The following is a 21,078-nucleotide window of genomic DNA, read 5'->3' on the forward strand; positions in this document are numbered from 1 at the left end:
CAGGAGCATGACGCTGCGCAAGTCTCATGAATTAAGGAGGAAAGTTGTAGTCAGGTCTTGTAGTTGCACATGTCCCGTATAGAGTCTCAGTCAGCCGACTCACGGGTCGACTCCCCGGTCTCTCCACCGCCGGGCCGCGTCAGGATGGCCGCCGTTGTGGTTCCGGTCCGGCCAGTCTTCTTCTTCGCGGCCTCCTCTTGCTTCTCCGTCTCTATGCTCTTGACGTAGGCCTCGATCTGGTCGTCAGGCAACATCTCGATCGTCTTGCCGGGAGCCATGATAGCCACCTCAATGTTCTTGGCGCCGGTCTGCACCACCTCCAGCAGCGACTTGATGGTAAGCTGGATCGTCTGTTCCCGGTCCATATCGTCCTGGTGATTCCGCTCAAGAAATTCGCGCACGGTCTTGCTGGAACGACCAATAGCATTTGCTTTCCTGTAGAGTAAGTATCCAAGTTAGCACGGTTCCTAACCCAACCAAATCACTCGCCTCAAGCCAAGAAGTCACATACCAGGCAGAGTAGATCCCCGAAGGCTCGGTCATGTATAGTCGAGGCACCTTATCATTTGGATCAAATCCTACAACCAGAGTACTGATACCGAAAGGCCGGACACCACCGCTCTGTGTGTACCGCTGCTGCACACTAGCAATGTATTTGGTAATGTATTCGATGGTAACGGGGTCCTCGACGGTCAGTCTGTGCGACTGGGCTTCTAATCTGGCCTTGTCGATGAGAATACGGGCGTCGGCATTCAGTCCAGCAAAAGCGAGAACGGCGTGGCTGTCCAGCTGGGCAATCTTCGATGGTGTAATGCGGGTATCTTGAAGCTTGAGGGCAGACCGCTTCTCGCAACCCAGGACGACGACATCTTTACCTTTTACTCCGACAGCGCAGGTACCTGTTCAGCACGGAGATAAGTCAGTGAGATTGAACAGAATGAAGTTTGGGAGCTTCAGAAGCCAGATTGACCTACCTCGCTTCACAGCTTCCATGGCATATTCCACCTGGAAGACGTGCCCGTCGGGGCTGTTATTATGGTCAGAAAGCTGTTTCTAAAGCTCTGGCATATACCAGAACATACCTGAACACTATATCTCTGTCAGAATAAGCTGTCCTCTAGACCAATGATGCAAGTAGCTAGGGTAGCTAAGCTGCCTTACCTGAAAGAGCTCGGTCATATCCCGACATTGTGGGCTGTGAGAAGTGCTGCGTCTAGAGGAGATAGGTACGGAATGAAAGAAATGGCGATAGAAAGGGTTGGCGAGGACGTAAATGGATGGCTCGTAATGTAGTTCGCTGAATGCTGAGGATTGTATCTCCGACCTTGGGGTGATGACGGGATGGAGGTGAACGCGAGTCCCGCGGTTGCCTCAGAGCTCTCAGACGCTTGGCGCGCGGCTATTTGCTACATCAGCCAAGCTTCCATGTCAGGTATATGACAGTCCAAACTCATTAAACAGCCATTCTATCTTCTTCCTCAGCTAAAATTAATGATGCTACATCAATGGAAGTATGCGAATGCTTCGAACAGCTCCAGCCCAGACCATCGTGATTTAATCTTTCTTGCACCAAATCGTGCTGGTAAAGCAATCCTCCAGAGATGGTTTACAGCATAACATCGACTTTTCATATTGTAAACAATGTTGGCCAAAAGACAACATGAGAGGAACAGAGGAATTATAGACATATAGAACAATCTTCTTGCACTCGCAATACCCGATCTTTGTGCCTCACATGTGTCCCAAATGTGTTGAAATTTTGCTGACGCAGAAGAAATACCCCAACACCCCCAACGAGAGTCCATCCCATTGTATCCCATCCGTAATCAATACCATGATTCTCCAGTAATTCCGAGTGCAGAAGAAACAGCAATATCTAGAATGCAATGCCAAGTTTGAGCGTCCACCACTGGTTGCAATGCTCGAGCGAAGTCATGCGGTTGGAGAAGAAAAAACGCTCCGTCGAAAGATGCCCCATGAGAAGAATGCGCGAAGCTCAAACCGACCCAAAGTGAAGGATGATGATCAAAACCAGTCGAAGGACAATCGACGAATAAAAGCGCCCCTTGCCCATCTGCCATTGACTGTACCAAAGACAGTTCTCTATACCCTCAAACATCGCTTCCAAAGACGCAATAGTAAAACATGCCGAAAAGTGGTGGACCAGAAAGGCTGCGAGACAATTGTGAAAGATCAACAAAAAACAAACACGAGGATGAAACGACGACACGCTACCAGCCTGCTCCTCCCAACCAATGCACCAGAACTGCAGATTCCCTTATACAAACGCGCATTCAACGAATATCAACCGTTACATATACCAACAGACTCAGACCTCCATATTGACAAACCACTGAGGCGAGGGGGAATCGGGCTGATGAGAAACCATCTGTGGTCTCGTCGTTACCCAAAGAAGTGTACCCGCTTTATTTAAGCAGGGGACTTGCTGGCGCCGGTGCCATTACGACGGGAGTGGGCATCGTCAGATACGGTCAAGCCGCCCAAGCCAGTTGAAAGGAAGGCAAATGGATCATTTGATCCGTCTGTCGCATAGAATCCGCCATTCGAGGCGCTCGTCGAGGTGGTGTGATCAGCTCCACTGAAAGCAGCCTGGGTGGCAGGGTTGGAGAAAGACGAGGTCGTGTGCGAGGCATTGGTGGAGCCATAACCGGCATTCATCTGACCCATTGGTGGATAGGCCCCAGGGGCGCTACCAAGACCTGAAGGCAAAGCATAGTTGTTGGGGGGCGCGGCGAATTGCTGGTTGAAACCACCAAATCCACCGGCTGCCGAAGTAAAGGGACCGGGAGCAGGGGTGCTGGTCATGGAGTTGGGGCCCATGCCGAACCCAGCCGGAGGGTCCATGGGGGAGGGGAACGCAGAGTCAGCGACAACTGCGGCCCCCGAACGAGGAGCACCGCAACGCAAGCAGTTGATGTTCTTGGCGAAGTTGTGGTAGCCACAGCCCTCGGAACCGCACTTCCAATCACCGGCACGGAAGGGAACCACCCCACCATTTCCACCCATACCACGAGGATGGCCCATTCCGTGGCCATGGCCCATGTGCGAGGGCATCATGGATGGGGGACCGTAGCCGTAAGCTCCATAACCCATCGGGTCAGGAGCCGCAGCCATTGCGGGGAACGAGCAGCGGAAGCAAGCCGTACGGCGCTGGAAGTTGGAGAAGCCACAGGAGGGGCAGGTCCAATCGCCCGGTCTGGGACGGTTTTTGGACGGCGGGAAGGGAGTCAAGATCTCAGCAGCACGGTCCAGGACACGACTGGATGAGGGTGAAACCTCGATGGCCTTCTCGTTCAAGGCGCGGCCGTTCATACAGAGGCTTTCAGCAGCCTACCACCCGGTGTCAGGATCATGCAATAGAGAAAAGAGGGAGAAGCTGAAGAGTACATACCTCCTCGTGGGAAGAGAAAACGGCGAAGCCCGTGCCAGTGGGCTTGTGTTGATCCGGCGTCCGGAGAGTCCAGAAAGCGATCGGACGACCACCGAACTGGGTGAACCAGCTTTCCAATTCCGACTGTGTAGTGTCGTGGGGCAGACCGCTCAGATGGAGGACCTTACTGCGCTCGGTCAAAAAGGCACGAACATCCGCTCTGGCATCCATGGGTCGAGTCAAGATCTCCGGGTGCTCGTGCGGCGGCTGCGACTTGCGAATCAAGCCGCGGAGAACGCGAGCCAAAGTGATAGCCTCCTCCATTGCCCGACGAGGAGAGGCGGGGGCCAATGCCTGAAGGTGGAACGGGAGGTTATGCTTGATCGGAGCGGAGGACTGAACAGGTTCAACTTCAAGCGCAGCGCAGATGTTGGAAAGCGAGCTGGGGCCGAAAGGGAGAGACTCGGGGTGATGGGTCTGCCATCTCTGGTACTCGGTGCGGAGGTCAAAGGTCCGTGAGTGCTGAAGATATGGGGGAAGAACGACAGCCTTGTCACGAGCCTCACGGGGCAACTGCACTCGGAGATCCCACGAATCCAACGTCACAAAGGCGAACTCGAGATTCTTGCTGATGAGGTGTTCCTGGGCAAAGGCATCGAAGCGGTTGATTGCGTCACGGAAGGTACCTGCCGAGCGGACGTGTTCCCATGTCAGAGTTGTAAGGCTTGCTGTCAGACACTGTCAGCCATTGAACCAACAGACTGATGCATCCAGTGCATGGGAACGGTGTAGGGGCAGGGGGAGTCGCGATTCAAGAAGAACGCGTGTTCGGTTGAAATTGGGTAGATGATTAGATTAAAAAAAAAAAAAAAAGGAAAAGAACCACTTACTGCAAAGAGGCGTAATGGGAGTGTTGACGGGCTTGACGAGAACACTTTCGCGATGAAGCTAAGGAGGGAACAAAAGTCCAAGTCAGCGACAGGCGGACGAACAGCGGTGGTGTTGGCCAAGGCACTGAGAGGGGAAAGGGGGAGTGAGGCGCAAAGAGGAGAGGAGAGGGAAAAAGGCCGAGTGTTGTTGATTCAGAAAGAATGAGCCCACCTCCTCGCAGGTTTTGGTATCCAACAGAATCCACCCCAATTCGATCACCTCTGCAGAATCTTTGGTGACGTAGACGCCATGTTCATCACAGGTGGTTGCGACGTGGATGACAATGTAGCGATCCAGCTTAGGGGTAGGTGCTGAGACGGTTGCCATCGCTCAGATTGTTGTCTTCTTTCCACTCTCACTGCCAACGGAGCGGCGACGGAAAGGGGACGACGGGACGGAAGTGAATTGGGGGAAAGTAGTGGGCAAAAAAAGTCTCTGCAAAGATAAGCAGAGGACCTTAAATCACGAACAGATAAACTGTCGTGATTTAAGATGCAAACAAAAAAAAATTAAGAAAATGAACAAGCAGAAAAAAGGACAAGAAAGTGAAGGGTAAGGAGAAGTAGGATTGAGGGGAGGGGAGATTGAGAGGAGAGAGCGAGAGTGAGAGGTGAGAGAAGGGAAGAGAAAGGCCCCAGGCCAAGCTAGCAGTAGTTGGTCAAGGTACCTTAGTTAAGGTAGGTAGCCTGTAGTAAAGGACGAGTCCGTTTGGTGGTTTCTTAGTGGTGTGGTGGAGCGTCGAGATTAAATAAAAAAAAAAGAAAAGTTTCGGGTCTGAGGGGAAACACAGTGGAGATTACACCGGTGACAGCAGACACACATGGATAGTTAGCTTACTGGAGTACTTAATGACAGAAATCAGAAATGCAGCTAATAAGCATCAGAACGGAAGCAATCAGGAATCCCAATTCATCTAGATACGCTATGAAGATAGTGGTTTTATCTTGTGGTTCTAGGAAGTTACAACGGTGCGAAGAAAAAACATGTGGATTGTAATGATTGGAATAGACCACTTAGTTCTCCGTAAGCTGGACAGGTATTCATTTCTCCTATTTCTACTCCATCTTATTGTCAGTACCAGAGACACAATATCCTTACTAAGATGAGGGGTATCGACTGCTGTTCATTAACGAGTAGGGAAGGTTGTCACTGACTGACATATGCAAGAGCAATTATCCCGAGCCATTACTAAACAATCGGCATCTCTCTTTTCTGCGGTTATAAGCCAGAATAGCTAGAACTATGGCTCCTGGTCTTCTCAGCTGTTATCATGCCACAGTCTTCTTCCCAGACTATCAATGGTACCGCGTCAATGCAGCTTTTAAAGAACTGGGATATTCGAACTGATACTTGACAAATCAAAGACCAGCTATCTTATCAATCTCAGATTCCACGTCCATCACTTCCTGTTGCGAGTCCACCTGGACAGTCACATACTTTCTTGTAAAGACCAAACACCAGCTGCTGCAGACATTTCTTTCTAGCATTTTCATACAGCATCTGAGGTTAGAATCCTTGAGAACTGAATGACAATCCTACAGTCTGGGGAGAAATTACACTTGAAATGCCATTAAGCATCGGAAAGAAACAATTCTTTCCATTTATTGTTGATTATTCACGTTTACAAGCAATTGTTTCTCGACCACTGTCTGTTCTGAGGCGGACAGGGCAGATCTCTGAAACAAAACTATCCGGTATCGTGTCTTCATGACAGTAAGTGTCGCATGCTCACAAAGTCTTAGATTGTAATGTGGAGGACCTCTACACCTACTCAGCTCAGCGATGGATTTGGAATGAAGAACAGCAGCTGCGAAGCAATGTGTTTCATTGAACCTGGATGCTCTAATACAAGTTGCGCAGGAAGCCGCCGGAGACAATGCGGCTTGCGTCAACGTCTCGAAGCTGCCCGAGGGAAACTTCAACGAGGCTTTCCTTGTCACCATGCAGGACGGACTGGAGTTAGTTGTTAAGATCCCAAATCCCAAACCCAGGTGCTAGCCACTATACTACTGCGTCAGAAGTGGCAACAATGCAATATGTGCGAAATCCCACAGTTTCGAACGAAACGAACAACCAATAAAAATAGGTTGGTTAAGCTACCTTGTTTAAAGGCAAGAGATAATTTTCGACTTCCTATTCCTAGAGTCCTTTCATATTGCTCCCGGATTGTCGGGAGTAAGCTAGGCTCAGAGTATATCATCATGGAGAAGGCCAAAGGTATCGAGCTTGGTCGCGTGTGGGAAAGCCTGAAGCCGCGGGACAAACTGTCTATAACGAAGCAGATCGGTTCCATCACCTCCACACTCTCTCGGGCGAGATTTTTATTTCACGGTTCATTATGCCGCTGTCGAGACGTCTCAGAGTCCGAAAGTATTAGATTGATGATACCTTCGCAATCGGCCCGACAACAGAGCGCGCGTGGTTTGATGACAGAAGAGGGGAAGTCGATGTGCATAGGGGACCCTGTAAGGTATACCATCTCTCTAACTACGTGCTAGTTGGGCTGGTGCCATCTCCTACCAGGGTCAAGTACGGAGAGCACCATGAAGGCGCTGGTTCAGCGGGAACTAGCCTGTCTGAATAAGTGTGTGCTATGTCTATGTCCTTATTATTATAAGCTTACTACTATGACCAGGCTGGCTCTAGGAGAGTTAGATAGTAAGTATTAGCTAGTATAGGAATATCTATATAGATAGCTAATAAATTTTCAGAATTTCCTCGGAATTGCCAACAGGGTATCTTCAATGGGCCCGGTGGCTACCGTCCTACAAAAGAAGCAAAAGTCTCCGTCCTACAGGACTTTCTCAAGATCTATCAATTATGTCCCACCAAAAGACGATGCACTCAATAAGGGCATCATCTGGCACAACGACCTACACACAGACAACATATTCGTTGACAAGGACAACCCTACCCAAATAGCCAGTATCATCGACTGGCAAGCAATCCCTGTTTATCCGATATTTCTTGTCGACCATCATCCGTCGCTCATAGAGTATGACGGTCCAAAGCCAGAGCGGTGCATTCAGCCTAGTCTGCCAGAAAATATCGAAGAGCTTAGTGTCCAAGATGGAAGGGCTGCTACGGAGCTATTTCTTGCACAGACACTCTGGCTTTACTATGAGACGCAAGTCTATAAAGAAGCCCAAGATTTGATTCGCGCATTTGAGTACCGCGAATCTTTGCAATCTGAGTTACTAAGTCTAATCGGGTCGATATTTGACGATGGGGAGCCGCATGTCCAAAAGCTCCTTGCTGATCTCACGAGAGATGATGTATGGAAGCAGCTTATTGGGGAGAATAATCACGGCAATCCACATGTATCATGTCCCCTGAACTACACGCAACATGACCTGGATAAACAGGATGAGGAGTACGCTAAATGGGAGAGGGACGTCGAGAGGAAAGCACGAGTGATTGACGAAATAGGAGTGTATACAAGCTAGAATAGAGCTGTATCTCCTGGCGATCATGATGAAGTTGTCAGGCGAGTTGAGCTTGCCAGAAAACGGTTCTTAGATCGAGAATCAACAACCCCAGAGGAGCGGGTGATGTGGAAGAAGGCATGGCCTTTCGAGGATAAACCCGGAGGACACTGATGTACTTATATTGGAATACCTGGTTCATTTTCTTGTCGGTGTCTTTGCTGCTTCCCAGACGAGTGATGGCCAGTGCCATAAATCTAGTTGAATAGTCTCAGTAAACGAGTGAATTGCCAACATATGGCATGATGGGAATCTGAAACTAAAGTTCGTATTGTAGATAGTTCCAGCTGGTCAGCGCCCTTCGCGTAATGAAATTAATAAGGCGGATGACTAGACTGTACACCATTCTACCATACAGAAGTACTATCCAAGGTAGCAAACAGGTTTCCATCCTGGTCCTTAGTCCCAACAGAAGTACCCCGGAACTAGCCAGACCACTAGAAGGTTACCAGTATATTTATCTTGACCCCGGTGATTGCGGGATTCCCTTCTCGCGAGAAGAAGTATCGAAAGGGAACAGGGCCTTGTGTCACACTCCCGTAGAATCGGGGGGAAGGGAGCGATCTCATGTCTGCGAAGATGGATCGAAGCTGGCCGAGCAGAACAGTTTTATCTTTTTCGTAAAGGGAGGGCCATACCTGGCCCAAGGTACTCCCGGGGATATATTGCATGACGATATAGAACTTGTCGATACATAGCGTAGGGTCGTGGTGCCGGGATGGAAAGCTCCTGCTCAATAGAAAGCAACGCATAGCCCTCATTTTCAGCCACATATGGCCCGTATCTGACAACATACAGGTCTCTAATTATGACAAGACGTCCACCATAATCTGGGTTGCGGATAGTGAGGAGACAATGTGCTGCGTGATCCATTTCATGTTGCTCGGGAAGAGGACCTGGTAACTGGTCTGACTCTAAATAATATGGAAGGGAAAAAAGCATTTAGCAAAGGTCTCCTTTTCTATTTCTTGATATAGTTGTCAATCCTTGCCGGGTAGGTGGGACGAACGGTATCTACACTATGACAGTGTCTATCATACAAAAGTACCAATCTAAGTAGCAAACAGGTTTCTTCCCTGGTCCTTAGTCTCAACAGAAAGGACCAGGGAATCAGCTAGGCCACTAGAAGAAATGCTCCTTGTATATATGATTAGTGTAAGAGGTATTTATCCTGACCAGTCAGAAGAGAATTGCAACATAAAACCTGAAATATAAATAGAAAGATAGCGGGATGGAGCACTTAAGACTGGACAAATCTATGAATCCAATCTTACTGCAAAAACAATGCCAGCAACGAAATGCAAACGCGCGAAGACTTGTTAGACAAGGAGGACAGGAGAGATGTACAACCCATGCTTTGATGCAGTACATTCGATTATCAAGGTTATTTAAAATCAATCAAAGGCAACCTATCTCCTATTTCTGAGTGTCTTTCAACTGAACCTCCCATCCCTGGGTCGGCCAGTCTCGTATCCGAGGGACACCTTTGCGTGTCTTATTTGATAGTCGTGTAGTCATATCTCATTAGTAGTCAGCATTCACCGTACGAGTCATGAGGTTATCGAAGTAGATCATCCCTGAAACCAAGAGGTGCAATAAATTGGAATGAAGCAGCGTCAATCATATACACCAATAGACCAAATCAATAATTACATGAAACCTCATAACCATGTCATAACCCATCCCATCTCAACCCATGACCATCATTCAACGCCGCAACAGAAAGAAATGAATCAAGCACCAGGGGCTTACGCCCTCAGTCGTCATGAGCTTCAGACTTGATGATCGTTCCTCGACTGTCATCGTTCTCATCCTCCTCCATAATGCTGGGCTCTACTGAGAACATCCGCCGGCGTTTGCCTGGGTGCTCAATGGACGGCCGGACACTGCCAGAGCGGATGCTCATGGCATCACTCTCGGGTTCCTCGGTGCCTTCGCGCGGCCTGACACTGTCGGACCTGGTGCCCTGCGCAGCTGAGAGAAGCTTGAGAACAGCATTCTTGACCTTCACAAGCGCATTTCGACCCGCTGCTTCGGCCGCGACACCCTCTTGGATGGTTTCGTCCAGTAATTCCTTGACTTCCTGGGCAAGAGCCACATTCTCAGGGGAGATTTCGCCCCCACTGGCACTCTGGGTGCTGGAGCGGAATTGATCATCGCCTTCGGGCATCCTAGACCCAGATCGGGATGGTACCACAGGAGGTGATATATAAAGCTTGCTCAACAATGAGAAGAGAAGCTTCTTTTCTTCCTTGGAGCACCGGTTGGGACCGGTGCTTATTCCCAGAACGCGCTCCAAAATATCTTTCACCAGGGCCAAGTGTACGAATCCACAGGGGCTGGAGCTCGTCGGAACGCCCGCAAGAATCTTCTCTCCTCCCAGGCCCACCACTCTCCGCTCATCTGTCCATTCCGCAAGCATGCCCACGACACCTGCCATCAGTGCCTTCAGCTCCCTCTGTCCAACAGTCTCATCAATCTCGCCATCACTATCTTCCTCGGCTTCTAGGGAGTAGTACTCCTCCGCCGCATTGAGGACCGCACGGATAACGGGAACGGTCACCTTTCGCATGTGCTGGGTATTCTCCAAACGGGAATGGCAGTACACGGGGAAGAAATAGGCCAACGCTTGTCTAAAGGCCGGGTTCTCCCGAGTACGTGGGTGGAAGAAAGACACAATGAGAGATTGCAACAGGGTCTCCACAGCAGACTCGTTGTACTCCTGAATGGCCTGTGGGATGTTTGCTCCAGAAGGTGTAAAAGTATTAGTGAGCAACAACTTTGAAAGGCCGGTGGCGGCAGCGGCCTGGACACTGTTCGGAGAGCTAGCCTTCAGAGCTCTTGCAAAGACCTTGAGCAGTGGCTTCTGGAATGCTGGCGGGGAAACGGTTTCCCCGTCAGACTGTGGGACAGGGGCGAGTAGCGAGGGATGCGTCGTTATCATATCACACAAAATGTGCAAGGCGGTGACCTGCAGGGCTTCGTGGCCTTTGCTATAACAGTGGATGAAGAGCGTCATATTCTCTTCGGCGAGAGTCTGTGAACCCGGGAAGTAACGAGTCAGCACTTTGTTGGGCAAATATGTTAATGTATAGAGAACTCACCTTGTCCAACAAGCAGCAGAGACCAAGGCACACTAGACCTCTTTCACGAATCGGAGCCTCGTGGCTTCGAACCGCTGGCACGACCAAATTGTTGAGCATAGTAACCAGGTTCATGTTCTGTTGCAGATTGCCTTCCACGTTTTGCAACATACATTGCGCGATATGCAGACATTTCATATTGACCACGATCTCGCGCAAAACTTTGGCCTTTGCCTCCTCCTTATTGAAGGGAACTTCAGCTTCGCTGTCCGCCGGGGTTTCAGACCGTTGGCGGCTGGAGGTCGCATCGCTGATTTCAGACTTGGCCGAAACAAAACTATCTTCGGTCACAATAGTGTCATGGACTTCGGCAATAGCTTCGAGAACAACACTGCAGAATTCACTCTCAGCCGCAGCAGCTGGTCCGCACACACATCTCAAAGTCTCGACAGTGAGCTTAGTACACTCTTCGGGTAGCTCGGGCACGGCTAGCGACTCGCGAAGGAGAGAGAACATTTTCCGGCGGCCGACCTCGTCACTGTAGTCTAGTGTGATGGCGATATGTAATAGTTGTTCAACGATAAATTCGTTCTCAACCGTGTCGTCATCGTTTGCTTCACTAGTATCCTTGGCCATTTTCTTCCTTTGTAGAAGCTCGGTCATGTATTTTTTCAAAAAATGCGCGAAGGCTGTCACCTCAGGTATCTTCTCGTCGGCGAGACTATCGAACTTTCCTTCGTTCTCGACACGGCAGAAATCGTTAAAGGATCGTAGAAGAAAGGCTGACTCGGCCGTCAAGGATTCCCAGAATGGCTCATCAAAAACAACCGCCTCTCGATAGTCGGGGCGGCCTTCCCAGAAACTGCGCATGGCCTCGTGCGCGATTCCGGAATCCATTCCAGAGCTAACGACGTCAATTCTTTCCAACAACTCCAGCAGTGCCGGGATGTTTGGGGGAGAACGCTGGGTGGAAGGGCCATTCTCAGAATCGTTGGCTGTGCCAGCGCAGTCTTCAATCCAGCGGTCGTAGAACAGCTTTCCAGTGGCCTTTCGAACACTTTCATCTCGGTCTCGAAGGCCCCAGCGAAGCAGTTTCTCTCTCATGGAAAGCGACAAATGGCGGAAGTCACCCAGGGTGGGGAGTAAGCGGGAGTATAAGGCTCGTCGAGTAGTTGCTTCGAGGTCTCGAGCACGTTCGAGCAGATAAGGGAGAGTTGCAGGTACTAGAGGCAGATTGAGCAGCAAGGTCTTCCGCACTTCAGCACTGGTGTCATTCTGCATAATGTCAATGAGCTTTTCAAGAAGGGCTTTGGAGCTATCGTCGTTATCATCGTCATCTTCTTCTTCGTTTCCTGCCAGGCGCCCAAGCCCCAGCACCGCTTGTACCCTCACTGAGGGCTCCTTGTCTCGAATTCGCTTCAATAGTCCCTGTCGAATGGTATGGTAGAGGTCATCATCGATCGTTTCGAGAGAATTAACAATGTGGGTGACAATTTGTGTCGCGCGAAAACGCACGATCTTGTCCTTTGCCGACAACAACGGCACAACAACGCTGATCAGATGAGTCGCCAGACGGGCAGTTGGGGTCTCGATGACAGTTTGCATGTCGTCCTCGTCATTTCCGGAGGCGAGGATTTCGGTATCTTTCTCAGTCGCATGAGATAGGAAAGTTCCAACAAACCGCAGAATTCGATCGCCAACCGGCTCGGTCTTTTTTATTGGCAGTATCCGCAACAAACAGCGACCAACCTCCACATTGAACTCCTTCTCCGGAACGGTTTCTTCGCTCGGCAATAAAAGCTCCTCCTGAACCTCAGGGTTCTTGCCGTCCTTCTTCGTCTTCTTCGCAGAAATTCCGCAGCAAATCTCCTGCAGCTTCCTTAATCGCACCACGAGCTTTCGATGACCGGTCGTTGAACGCTGGGCGTCGGCAAAAATCAAACAAGCATCGCGACGTAGGTTAGGCGATGCTTCGGGCGGAGCAGGTTCCTCTGGAATCACAAACGACGGGGTCACAGACGCGGCGCGACCTCCCGATGCTGAGGGCTGAGCCGACGACCTGCGTGTCGGCGCAGAGGTCGAACGGGCGGAAACTCGACCAGGCATCTTGGTTGTTGAGGGGTGGCGTGAGATTCTGTCAAATGAACAAGACTTGGATCATCTCAGACAGTCATTTGCATCTCATTTACTGCTGTATAGTATTAGTTGCGTGGATGGATAGAGTCGTGATCAAGATGGACCATCGTCTTTCAGCAGCGCGGAGGTACCACTCCTAACTCAGATCGCCGTCACGGGGCCCAAAGGATAAACAAACAGCCCAAACGGGAAGCACTACGATAAGGGCTAGGGCTTTGGGCACGTGGTTTCCATGCATCTACGGATTTTGGAGGGGTACAAACATCCATCTACCTGAACAACGACATAGCCACGAAACAGACTGCTTGCTTGGATTCTTCTCGTATCAGTCATATACAAAGTCATGTTATATTGCGAAGACCAACTCGACAGAAGAGGAAATGGCTGGCTCCATACGCCCAGCTACTTGTTACAAACCTCATCACGCCATAGTTCACGTGACCAAGTATGACTAATGCCGATCCTCGGCGTCCGAGAATCTGGGGTTCTTATACTCGCAAATCATTTCGTCTTTCGCCGGCTTGCATACCGTTGACGGGTGTTCTGGAGTACCTGTGGTCTAATGGGAAGCATGTTTCGACAAAGTGTACGCCGGTTTGGCACAACCGCCCTCCGCGCCGTGGAGGCATCGACCGCTTACCATGAGCGGGTATCCAGAGCTCAGGGCGTTGTAAACGGTTTGACGGAAGGTATAAGAGACATCTCACGGTGGTAGAGCAATTGCAGCATGCTAATCAGCCTCTGTCCTTCCAGCTATCGGGAACACCCCTCTCATCCGACTGAAGCGACTGTCTGAGGAAACCGGACGCAATATCTTCGGCAAAGCCGAGTTCCAGAACCCCGGTGGCAGCGTCAAGGACCGGGCGGCGCTATTCGTCGTCAAGCATGCCGAAGAGAAAGGTCTTTTGAAACCAGGCGGTACAGTAGTTGAGGGGACAGCTGGCAACACCGGTATTGGTTTGGCGCATGTGTGCCGGTCGAAAGGCTACAGGCTTGTCATCTACATGCCCAACACTCAGTCGCAGGGTAAGATCGACCTGCTGCGTCTTCTAGGAGCTGAGGTCTATCCTGTACCCGCTGTTGCATTTGACAATCCTCAAAATTACAACCACCAGGCGCGCAGACACGCAGAGTCGCTGGAAAACGCCGTATGGACGAATCAGTTCGACAACACCGCCAACCGCCAGGCCCACATTGAGACCACTGGACCCGAGATCTGGGCTCAAACTGATGGAAAGGTCGATGCGTTCACATGCGCTACTGGAACAGGAGGCACTCTGGCTGGTATCACACGGTACCTCAAGACCGCCAGCGATGGACGCGTGAAGTGCTTCCTTGCCGATCCTCCAGGCAGTGTTCTCCACAGCTACATCCAGAGCGGCGGAAACCTGATCGAGCGCAGCGGAAGCAGTATCACAGAGGGCATCGGCCAGGGTCGTGTCACCGACAACCTGCAGCCCGACATCGATCTGCTCGACGGATCGCTCACCATCAGCGACGAAAAGTCCATTGAGATGGTTTACCGCTGCCTTGATGAGGAAGGACTCTACCTGGGCGCTAGCTCCGCTCTCAACGTCGTCGCCGCCAAGGAGGTCGCCGAGCAGCTCCCCGAGGGTAGCAATGTGGTGACCATTCTGTGCGATGGTGCCTACCGGTATGCTGACCGGCTTTTCTCCAACACCTGGCTTCAGAGCAAGGGCCTCAGGAGCTCGATTCCCAAGCACCTGGAGAAATACATTGTGTTGCCATGATTGGCTGTATGTATAGTGATAGACCAGTGCAATATACTTACGATTTACGTTATTTCTGTCCTTCAGTCAATCAAAGAGTTGGCCTTGCCATACATTCTTGGATACCTCGAAAGCCCTTGCACTAAATGATTGTCAGATTCCGCGCTCGCCCGTACCCATTATACCCGACACCCCTCAGGTTCCACTGCGAGTGTTCTACTTGTACATTCCCACCAGCATCAAAAGCTCGGCTCAAAACCTCCCTGCCTGTTCCTACTTCAGGACACACAGCTGCAGTCCACAACACCCAGCACCACCGCTTATTCCCCTCCCCAGATTCCTCAATCTTGGCATCTACCCACGTCGTCCCCCCATCCACTGAAACTTGCACACGAGTAACTGGTCCATCCGCACCATGCGGAACAGCATACCCCTTCACCTCCATAACCCCAGAACTCGACAATGGAACCGTCTCATTATCTTCCGGAACCGCCACAACAGAGTTGATAGGCATATCCGACATGGCGGGGGTCTGCGCCCAAAACGGTTGCGCTGACTCTTGATCGACCGCCGCTGGCGGCAGGGCCTTGTAGTCATGCTGCTGGTAGAAATTCGGCGACTCGTGGTCCGAGACCGTGATGCGGTCCAGCCACTTGACCCACCTCGCGCCGACAATGCCAGGCAGGATAACTCGCACGGGATACCCGTGGTTCACGGGAAGCGGAGCGTCATTCATCTATTCCATCGTCAGTCTCACTTCAAGGCACGATAAAGGAACGAGGAAAGCACACCTGCAACGCAAGAATCGCATCCCCATCCTCCCTCAAACACCTCTCGAGCGGCACACTCGCGCCAAACCACTCATCCTCCTGACACTTCACCTGATAGCACGAAAACTCCACATGCAGACCTTTCCCGTCCTCCCTAACCCCCGCGCGCAGCAACACATCCCGCAATCTCGGCCCCTTCCATTTACAATTCATGACCGCTGCATCCCCCCAGTCGATCCCCTGTACTTCCTTCAGCATCGTGCGCATCGTGTGCCGCCGGTTGCCAGCGCATTCCAGCGCACAGATGACTTCATGCTGGGGAAATTCGCTTGCGAGTTGCTGGACGGATAGGCTGAGAGGATGCGAAACTAAGCCGTCGATGTGCACTTTATGGGCGTCTGCTGAGAGATGGGGGATGGGGCCATGGTTCCGATCGTAGGAGATATCAGATGGTGTGAGGAAGCTTCATACTTTTAGCATCATTGTCCTATTTTTATCCGTCCACTGTGCTACGATAACAGTCGAGGAGGGAAACATACCTCGCGACCAGTTGCTTGACGGGCGGCTCCCGGTTCAGCGGCTTATCGACAGAATGCTCGATTTGCTACTCCGTAGATTGAGTTACGACTGATCGCGTCTTGACGTTTTGGAAACTTACCGTACAGGTCATCTTCTAGGCTGTTAGCTGGCGCAGTTGACATTATCGACAACGTGTTTGGGGATGTCATGTACCTTCGAGAGGTATGCAAATATATATAGTGTTGCCCCCTACGTCATGGGTGAAGCCGACGTGCGTCTCGTGGGGCAAAGAATGTCATGCTGTTTATAGGACAGAAAAACCTCTGTTCTTTTATAATCTTCTTCAGATCAAGTTGATATTGTAGTTTATTTATTTCTTTGCTTTCTACTGGTTCTGCGCAAGGTCAACAATACAGCGTAATGGTAGCCATGCAGATCGGAGTATATGCCTGTATCCACACCCTCTATAACTGTATCACGTATTGTACACCTGAGTCGCGAGTCGCACCCATACCATACAAGCCATCGCCCACTCAAGATCTAACATATGCACAAAGCGCAGAAGCGGAGTATATGCACGCGGACAATCACCTCATCCGCATCGACGAAACAAAAAACCCCAAGAACGCCGAAGATGCCGCCTATATCTATCCCAATCAAATCACAATGACAACAACCCAACGCCACGCCAATGTTTATACACGTTTTGCAAAGCAACCATCTGTCTGTTCAAACCAGAAGCAACCGAAGCAAGTGGCACTACTCCTCCGACGGCATCCTCATATACGCATCAATCGCCGCACTGAACGCCGCAAAGCCAACGCAGCCAGCAGCCGCAGCCTGCGGACCCGCCTTCGCACCGAGGATCCCGCCCGTGATGCAACCGGCCGCAACGCTATTCGTAAGATCGTTCTTCGCGCGCAAGCCCTCGATGCAGCACTCTGTGCCGGCGTAGAGGGCGCCAACAATACCGAAGTTCTTGGCCGAGGACCAGGAGCGGGCGCCCATGTCTTTGAAGCCGCGACGGAGTTGTTCGCGCCAGGGGAGGTCGGAGAGGGCGGCTCCCTGGGGGGTGAATGCGGAGTCGTAGGACATCTATTTGAGTAGAGCACGGTCAGATACTTGTATTCTGTATTTTTGAATCGGGGGCGTGGACACATACACTAGCCATGAACAAGCCGAAGGCACCGCCCAGCGCAAAACCCATTGTACCGGAGATGGCGGTCTTGACGGGACAGGATTCCATTGCTGCGTGCATCTGTGTTCCACGTTAGCATGTAGCCCGGTAGAATATGAGGTCGGCATACGAACCGCCTTGACCATTGCCTGCTCCTGGTCACTCATGCCCTGCATATTGTTTGCTCCTCCCATACCGCCGATGGGCGGAGTCATTCCTGGGAAACTCATGTTGGATTTGGGGTGTGTCTCGGCGTAGAAGTTCCCAAGTGCTGTATATTGTAATGTATACGCAGAGATTCTGCGAGCAAAATTCTAGCAAAGAAAAGAGAAAATCAAGTCGCTAAATGGAAATAGGTTGCTGACTCCAGATAATCAACCTCGGACATTTTGCGGAGATGGCGAAAACAAATTTATTTCACGGCAGGGTAGAGCGGCCAAAAGCGCATGTCACATGACCTTGTACAATGTTCGGCTTCACATATTGTCGAGACATTTATTGAGCTGGAGAAGATTTGGCTCTAATACATGAAATTGCAAATTTATAGAAATATAAAAGCGACATATGTATACATAATATCCCCGTGCATAATCCGTGTCGGAATTGGGCTTCGTCAAACACGTTTGTAACAAAAGAAACGAAGAAAAGAAGTCATAGAATGGCAAATCCACGAGATTGGTGAAGAAAACGCTGTGGTCGTGAGGGTATTCAAACGATAATCGTAGCCCTGCGTTACTTTGTACTTGGTCCATGCAATCCAGCCAGGCAGAGTGCATGTCCATATATGTTTGTATTTACAGTGTAGCCTGAAGTAGACAGAAACATGTATCAGGTCAAGGGTCATGGAGTAGGACAGCCCACGGACGGGTTCAGTCTTTTTTATCGTCCTTATTGAGAGGCGAAGAGCTCGTTCGATTCTTTCTCTCAGGTGAGGGTGAAAGACTGCGCTCCCACTCGGCCATCAAATTGGATGCTGTCCGGGTGAGCTTCGAGGGAGCGAATTTGGTGATTGCAGGCCAGGGAATGCCATCTGATACGCTGGGGTCGGGGACGAAGTCATCCTGTGTGGCGCGCCAGTCTCCAAAACTAATCCAAGTCAGCGCATATCAATCAGTCAGACTGCGAGTCTCAAGCCTGGTGCAATTTAAATAGCATACCTGCCGCTTGTACGAGGGCTACTGTTCTGTGTCATCGGAGACTGGTCATGCTTGGACTCCAGCGTGGAGCGGCTCGACGAAGGGGTGTGCGTCTTCTTGGGCTGGGGAGTATCCCAGTCATCCCAGTTCTCTTCAACGTCGAGATTGTTGGAGGTTTCTTGTTCGGTCGCCCCGCGTGGGGTATTTGAGGCTCCGCGAGCTTTCGTGGACTTCTGCCCAGCTGTATCAATGCCGAATTCACTCCAGAACGACACGTCTATGTCCGCCGATTCAGTGTCTTTACCAGATAATTGTGTCCCTGCCGCCTTGCCCCGCGAGGACGACGGTGACCGCGATGATTTGCCTCCATGCACCGACAACCGGTCTCTGCTTCGGGACGCGGAGCTGGAATCTCGTTTCCGCGCGGGCGGCACTCCTCTCGACTGAGTGGCATTGATTCCCTCTTCTCCCACCGTAGCCTGTCGAATGTCCTCCAGGAACGTCCACAAACCTTCTCTCAGATCGGAAGCCATCTGCTTACCGGTACGCACCAGTGCCTCCCGAGACGGGGGCGGCATGGTCCTCCGCCACTGAGAGATCATATCCTCCGTAGGCCGTTCGTTCATCTCGGTCGTTGCAGCGCGTTCAACAGAAGGCAAGGTCGCCGACCGCGGCGTTCTGGTCGCACGGTTGCCGTCCGCATCAGTACCAAACTGCTGGTTGACACCCGGACCATTGACGGGCGAGAGCAACGACAATGCCCGCGTATGAGATCCTTGGAACACCCGCCGTCCATTCGCAGATATCACGGTGCCGCTGTTTACACTGGTTCGTAGGCTTTGGCGTCGCTCAAGATCGCGGCTGCGTCGAGCCTGCACGGCCGAAGAGCCATCCGCGGTGCCTGCACTGCGTTCTCTACCATGCTGGCTCGATTCGTCATGGGTCGCGCGGTCAGGCGACCGCAGAGGAAGCAGCGGCTCCGCTCGGTGGTTGATCTCCGTGCGTTTCTTCGTCTTCTCCGAGGAAGCCCATTGTTTCTTCAAAGTATCCAGCTCCGCCTCCGCCCGCTGAAGCTCCTCGCGGAGTTCCAGCACCTTCCGTTCCTGTGACGCAATGGCAGTGAGAAGGCTAGAGCCATCATCCTGATCGTCGAACACGACCGGGGTTCCAGCGGCAGGGAGGGGAGATGGACGGGCCGCCGAGAATGTGGCAGGTGTCATAGATTCAGGGGAAGTGACGTTAGGATCGGATTCAAGACCCGGAACAACGTTGATAGGAAAGTTGAGGGTCAGACGTTTTGCGTGGCGAGCAGCACCGTTTGGTCTGGGGGGAATAGACGATCGCTTCTGCTGGATTTCTTGACGACGTTGTATCACAGGTGAAGCCTCAGCTGGCAGTTCCCGCTGACTTTGGAATGATGGCGACATTGTTTGGGACGCTTCCGGCGCAGGTTCCGCGTCGCCCGTTCCCGGGGAGCTCCCCATCTTTGGGGCAGAATAAACTGTAGAACGAAGCGATTGTACTTAAGGGAGTGAATCGATCATGACAAAAATGAGCGTGAGGGTTGGCCAGCCAAATAATAGCAATGGACTGATGAGAAGAAAGCGAAGAAATGAAGCCACGGAAGAGAGAAAGAAGAAAGACTCGGAGAAATTATGCAGAGAGGTCTAGCCAAACAGCATCACCTGGACAGATATGAGGACAGCCTCGTCTCCCCCATCTAAACCAAGCAGTCCACCTTAATTTAACAGTCTAATTGACTAAAACTAACAGACCGCCTGGCCCAGAATTCCCCGTAGTCTAGCTAGCCTTTAGCCTGCCGAGTGACGACTCAGGAGGACGTCAGGAAAGCAGCGGGTCTCCCACTGCGCATCCTTTCCGCCTCCAGCCTCGACGGCCGCGTTTCATCCATTCAGGGGCACGATCGCCTCGGGTCGGTGGCTCCAATTGGCAGTTTCCATCTTGATTTAAGTCGGTCATAATCAAGTCCCACAGCAATAAAGGATGATTCTTCAGGAAGCCTCATTTTGCGGCTTGATGTTGATGAATACTGCGCTATGTAGCGGTATGCACCGAGCAACCTCCCTCTAAGGTGGAATCTGAGGTTTTAGAAAACGCATCCCGAAAGATTGCTCGACAGACAGGTCGATGAACAGAATACACCGGATTATGATTATTTTTGCAAAAGACTCGCTATACCCACGCCTCAACAAACACAACATACAGGAATGAATCTCAGTAACTACATTTAATGACCAGCGACACATATATGACAGAGAGAACAGAAGTAGTAAGGTGCTCCGCAACGCAGGACACTCGAGGACACAGGGTCTATGACGAAACAGAAGTAGAGGTAATCACACAAACAATGCTGGACAGGGGAATTCCGATAGTCACACACGAAGAATTAACAGATTCACCAGAAAGTAGTCAAGAAATGGGAACACCAGAACCAATCCTTATGCAAACCAGGAAAAGAGAGAGAACAAGCTCAGCTGCTGAGTAGAAGTCAAGTCCGCAGGCAGATAATCTACCATACATGCCCTCCCACCGCAGCAAAGGACAGACAACTCTCGAAGTGGGTATCATCGGCCAGCAGTTCAACCCATCAGAGAAAAAAAGCCAAGTGAAGAAACGAACGCCCCTAGTGAGAACATTGAGAGCGACAGTTGTATGCCAAAGACACCGAGAAAAATAGCAAACCAGCAAACCGGTAGAGAA

At 51.1% G+C, this 21,078-nt stretch overlaps 8 protein-coding genes across 8 annotated transcripts; 2 read left to right on the forward strand and 6 right to left on the reverse strand.

Moving 5' to 3' along the window:
• Positions 1–86: 86 nt before the first annotated feature.
• On the reverse strand, positions 87–1,189 carry pre6 (proteasome core particle subunit alpha 4; the record flags this gene model as incomplete). The annotated part of the gene is made up of 5 exons (XM_033555602.1): positions 87–435; positions 512–899; positions 975–1,027; positions 1,083–1,089; positions 1,162–1,189. 5 exons carry the CDS (start codon positions 1,187–1,189, stop codon positions 87–89), a joined length of 825 nt encoding a protein of 274 aa, XP_033411493.1.
• A 1,241-nt stretch (positions 1,190–2,430) lies between these two features.
• On the reverse strand, positions 2,431–4,648 carry ALT_6142 (putative RNA binding protein (Arp); the record flags this gene model as incomplete). The annotated part of the gene is made up of 4 exons (XM_033555601.2): positions 2,431–3,351; positions 3,413–4,119; positions 4,282–4,339; positions 4,493–4,648. 4 exons carry the CDS (start codon positions 4,646–4,648, stop codon positions 2,431–2,433), a joined length of 1,842 nt encoding a protein of 613 aa, XP_033411492.1.
• Positions 4,649–7,065: 2,417 nt separating this feature from the next.
• On the forward strand, positions 7,066–7,767 carry ALT_6143 (uncharacterized protein; the record flags this gene model as incomplete). The annotated part of the gene is made up of 1 exon (XM_033555600.2): positions 7,066–7,767. The coding sequence occupies one exon, from the start codon at positions 7,066–7,068 to the stop codon at positions 7,765–7,767; it is 702 nt and encodes a 233-aa protein (XP_033411491.2).
• Positions 7,768–9,562: 1,795 nt separating this feature from the next.
• On the reverse strand, positions 9,563–12,995 carry ALT_6144 (condensin subunit YCG1; the record flags this gene model as incomplete). Its single annotated transcript, XM_033555599.2, has 2 exons — positions 9,563–10,843; positions 10,911–12,995. 2 exons carry the CDS (start codon positions 12,993–12,995, stop codon positions 9,563–9,565), a joined length of 3,366 nt encoding a protein of 1,121 aa, XP_033411490.2.
• Positions 12,996–13,596: 601 nt separating this feature from the next.
• On the forward strand, positions 13,597–14,776 carry ALT_6145 (cysteine synthase A; the record flags this gene model as incomplete). The annotated part of the gene is made up of 2 exons (XM_033555598.1): positions 13,597–13,714; positions 13,779–14,776. 2 exons carry the CDS (start codon positions 13,597–13,599, stop codon positions 14,774–14,776), a joined length of 1,116 nt encoding a protein of 371 aa, XP_033411489.1.
• A 121-nt stretch (positions 14,777–14,897) lies between these two features.
• On the reverse strand, positions 14,898–16,195 carry ALT_6146 (putative sulfite oxidase; the record flags this gene model as incomplete). Its single annotated transcript, XM_033555597.2, has 4 exons — positions 14,898–15,491; positions 15,547–15,988; positions 16,065–16,129; positions 16,184–16,195. The coding sequence occupies 4 exons, from the start codon at positions 16,193–16,195 to the stop codon at positions 14,898–14,900; spliced, it is 1,113 nt and encodes a 370-aa protein (XP_033411488.1).
• Positions 16,196–16,803: 608 nt separating this feature from the next.
• On the reverse strand, positions 16,804–17,451 carry ALT_6147 (translocation channel protein TIM22; the record flags this gene model as incomplete). The annotated part of the gene is made up of 3 exons (XM_033555596.2): positions 16,804–17,139; positions 17,207–17,302; positions 17,356–17,451. 3 exons carry the CDS (start codon positions 17,449–17,451, stop codon positions 16,804–16,806), a joined length of 528 nt encoding a protein of 175 aa, XP_033411487.1.
• A 639-nt stretch (positions 17,452–18,090) lies between these two features.
• ALT_6148 (DUF4048 domain-containing protein) lies at positions 18,091–19,841 on the reverse strand (the record flags this gene model as incomplete). Its single annotated transcript, XM_033555595.2, has 2 exons — positions 18,091–18,307; positions 18,379–19,841. The coding sequence occupies 2 exons, from the start codon at positions 19,839–19,841 to the stop codon at positions 18,091–18,093; spliced, it is 1,680 nt and encodes a 559-aa protein (XP_033411486.2).
• Positions 19,842–21,078: the final 1,237 nt, after the last annotated feature.

Source organism: Aspergillus lentulus (assembly GCF_001445615.1).
Source record: "Aspergillus lentulus DNA, contig: Alt12, strain: IFM 54703, whole genome shotgun sequence".
NCBI classification, from domain to species: Eukaryota; Fungi; Ascomycota; class Eurotiomycetes; order Eurotiales; family Aspergillaceae; genus Aspergillus; species Aspergillus lentulus.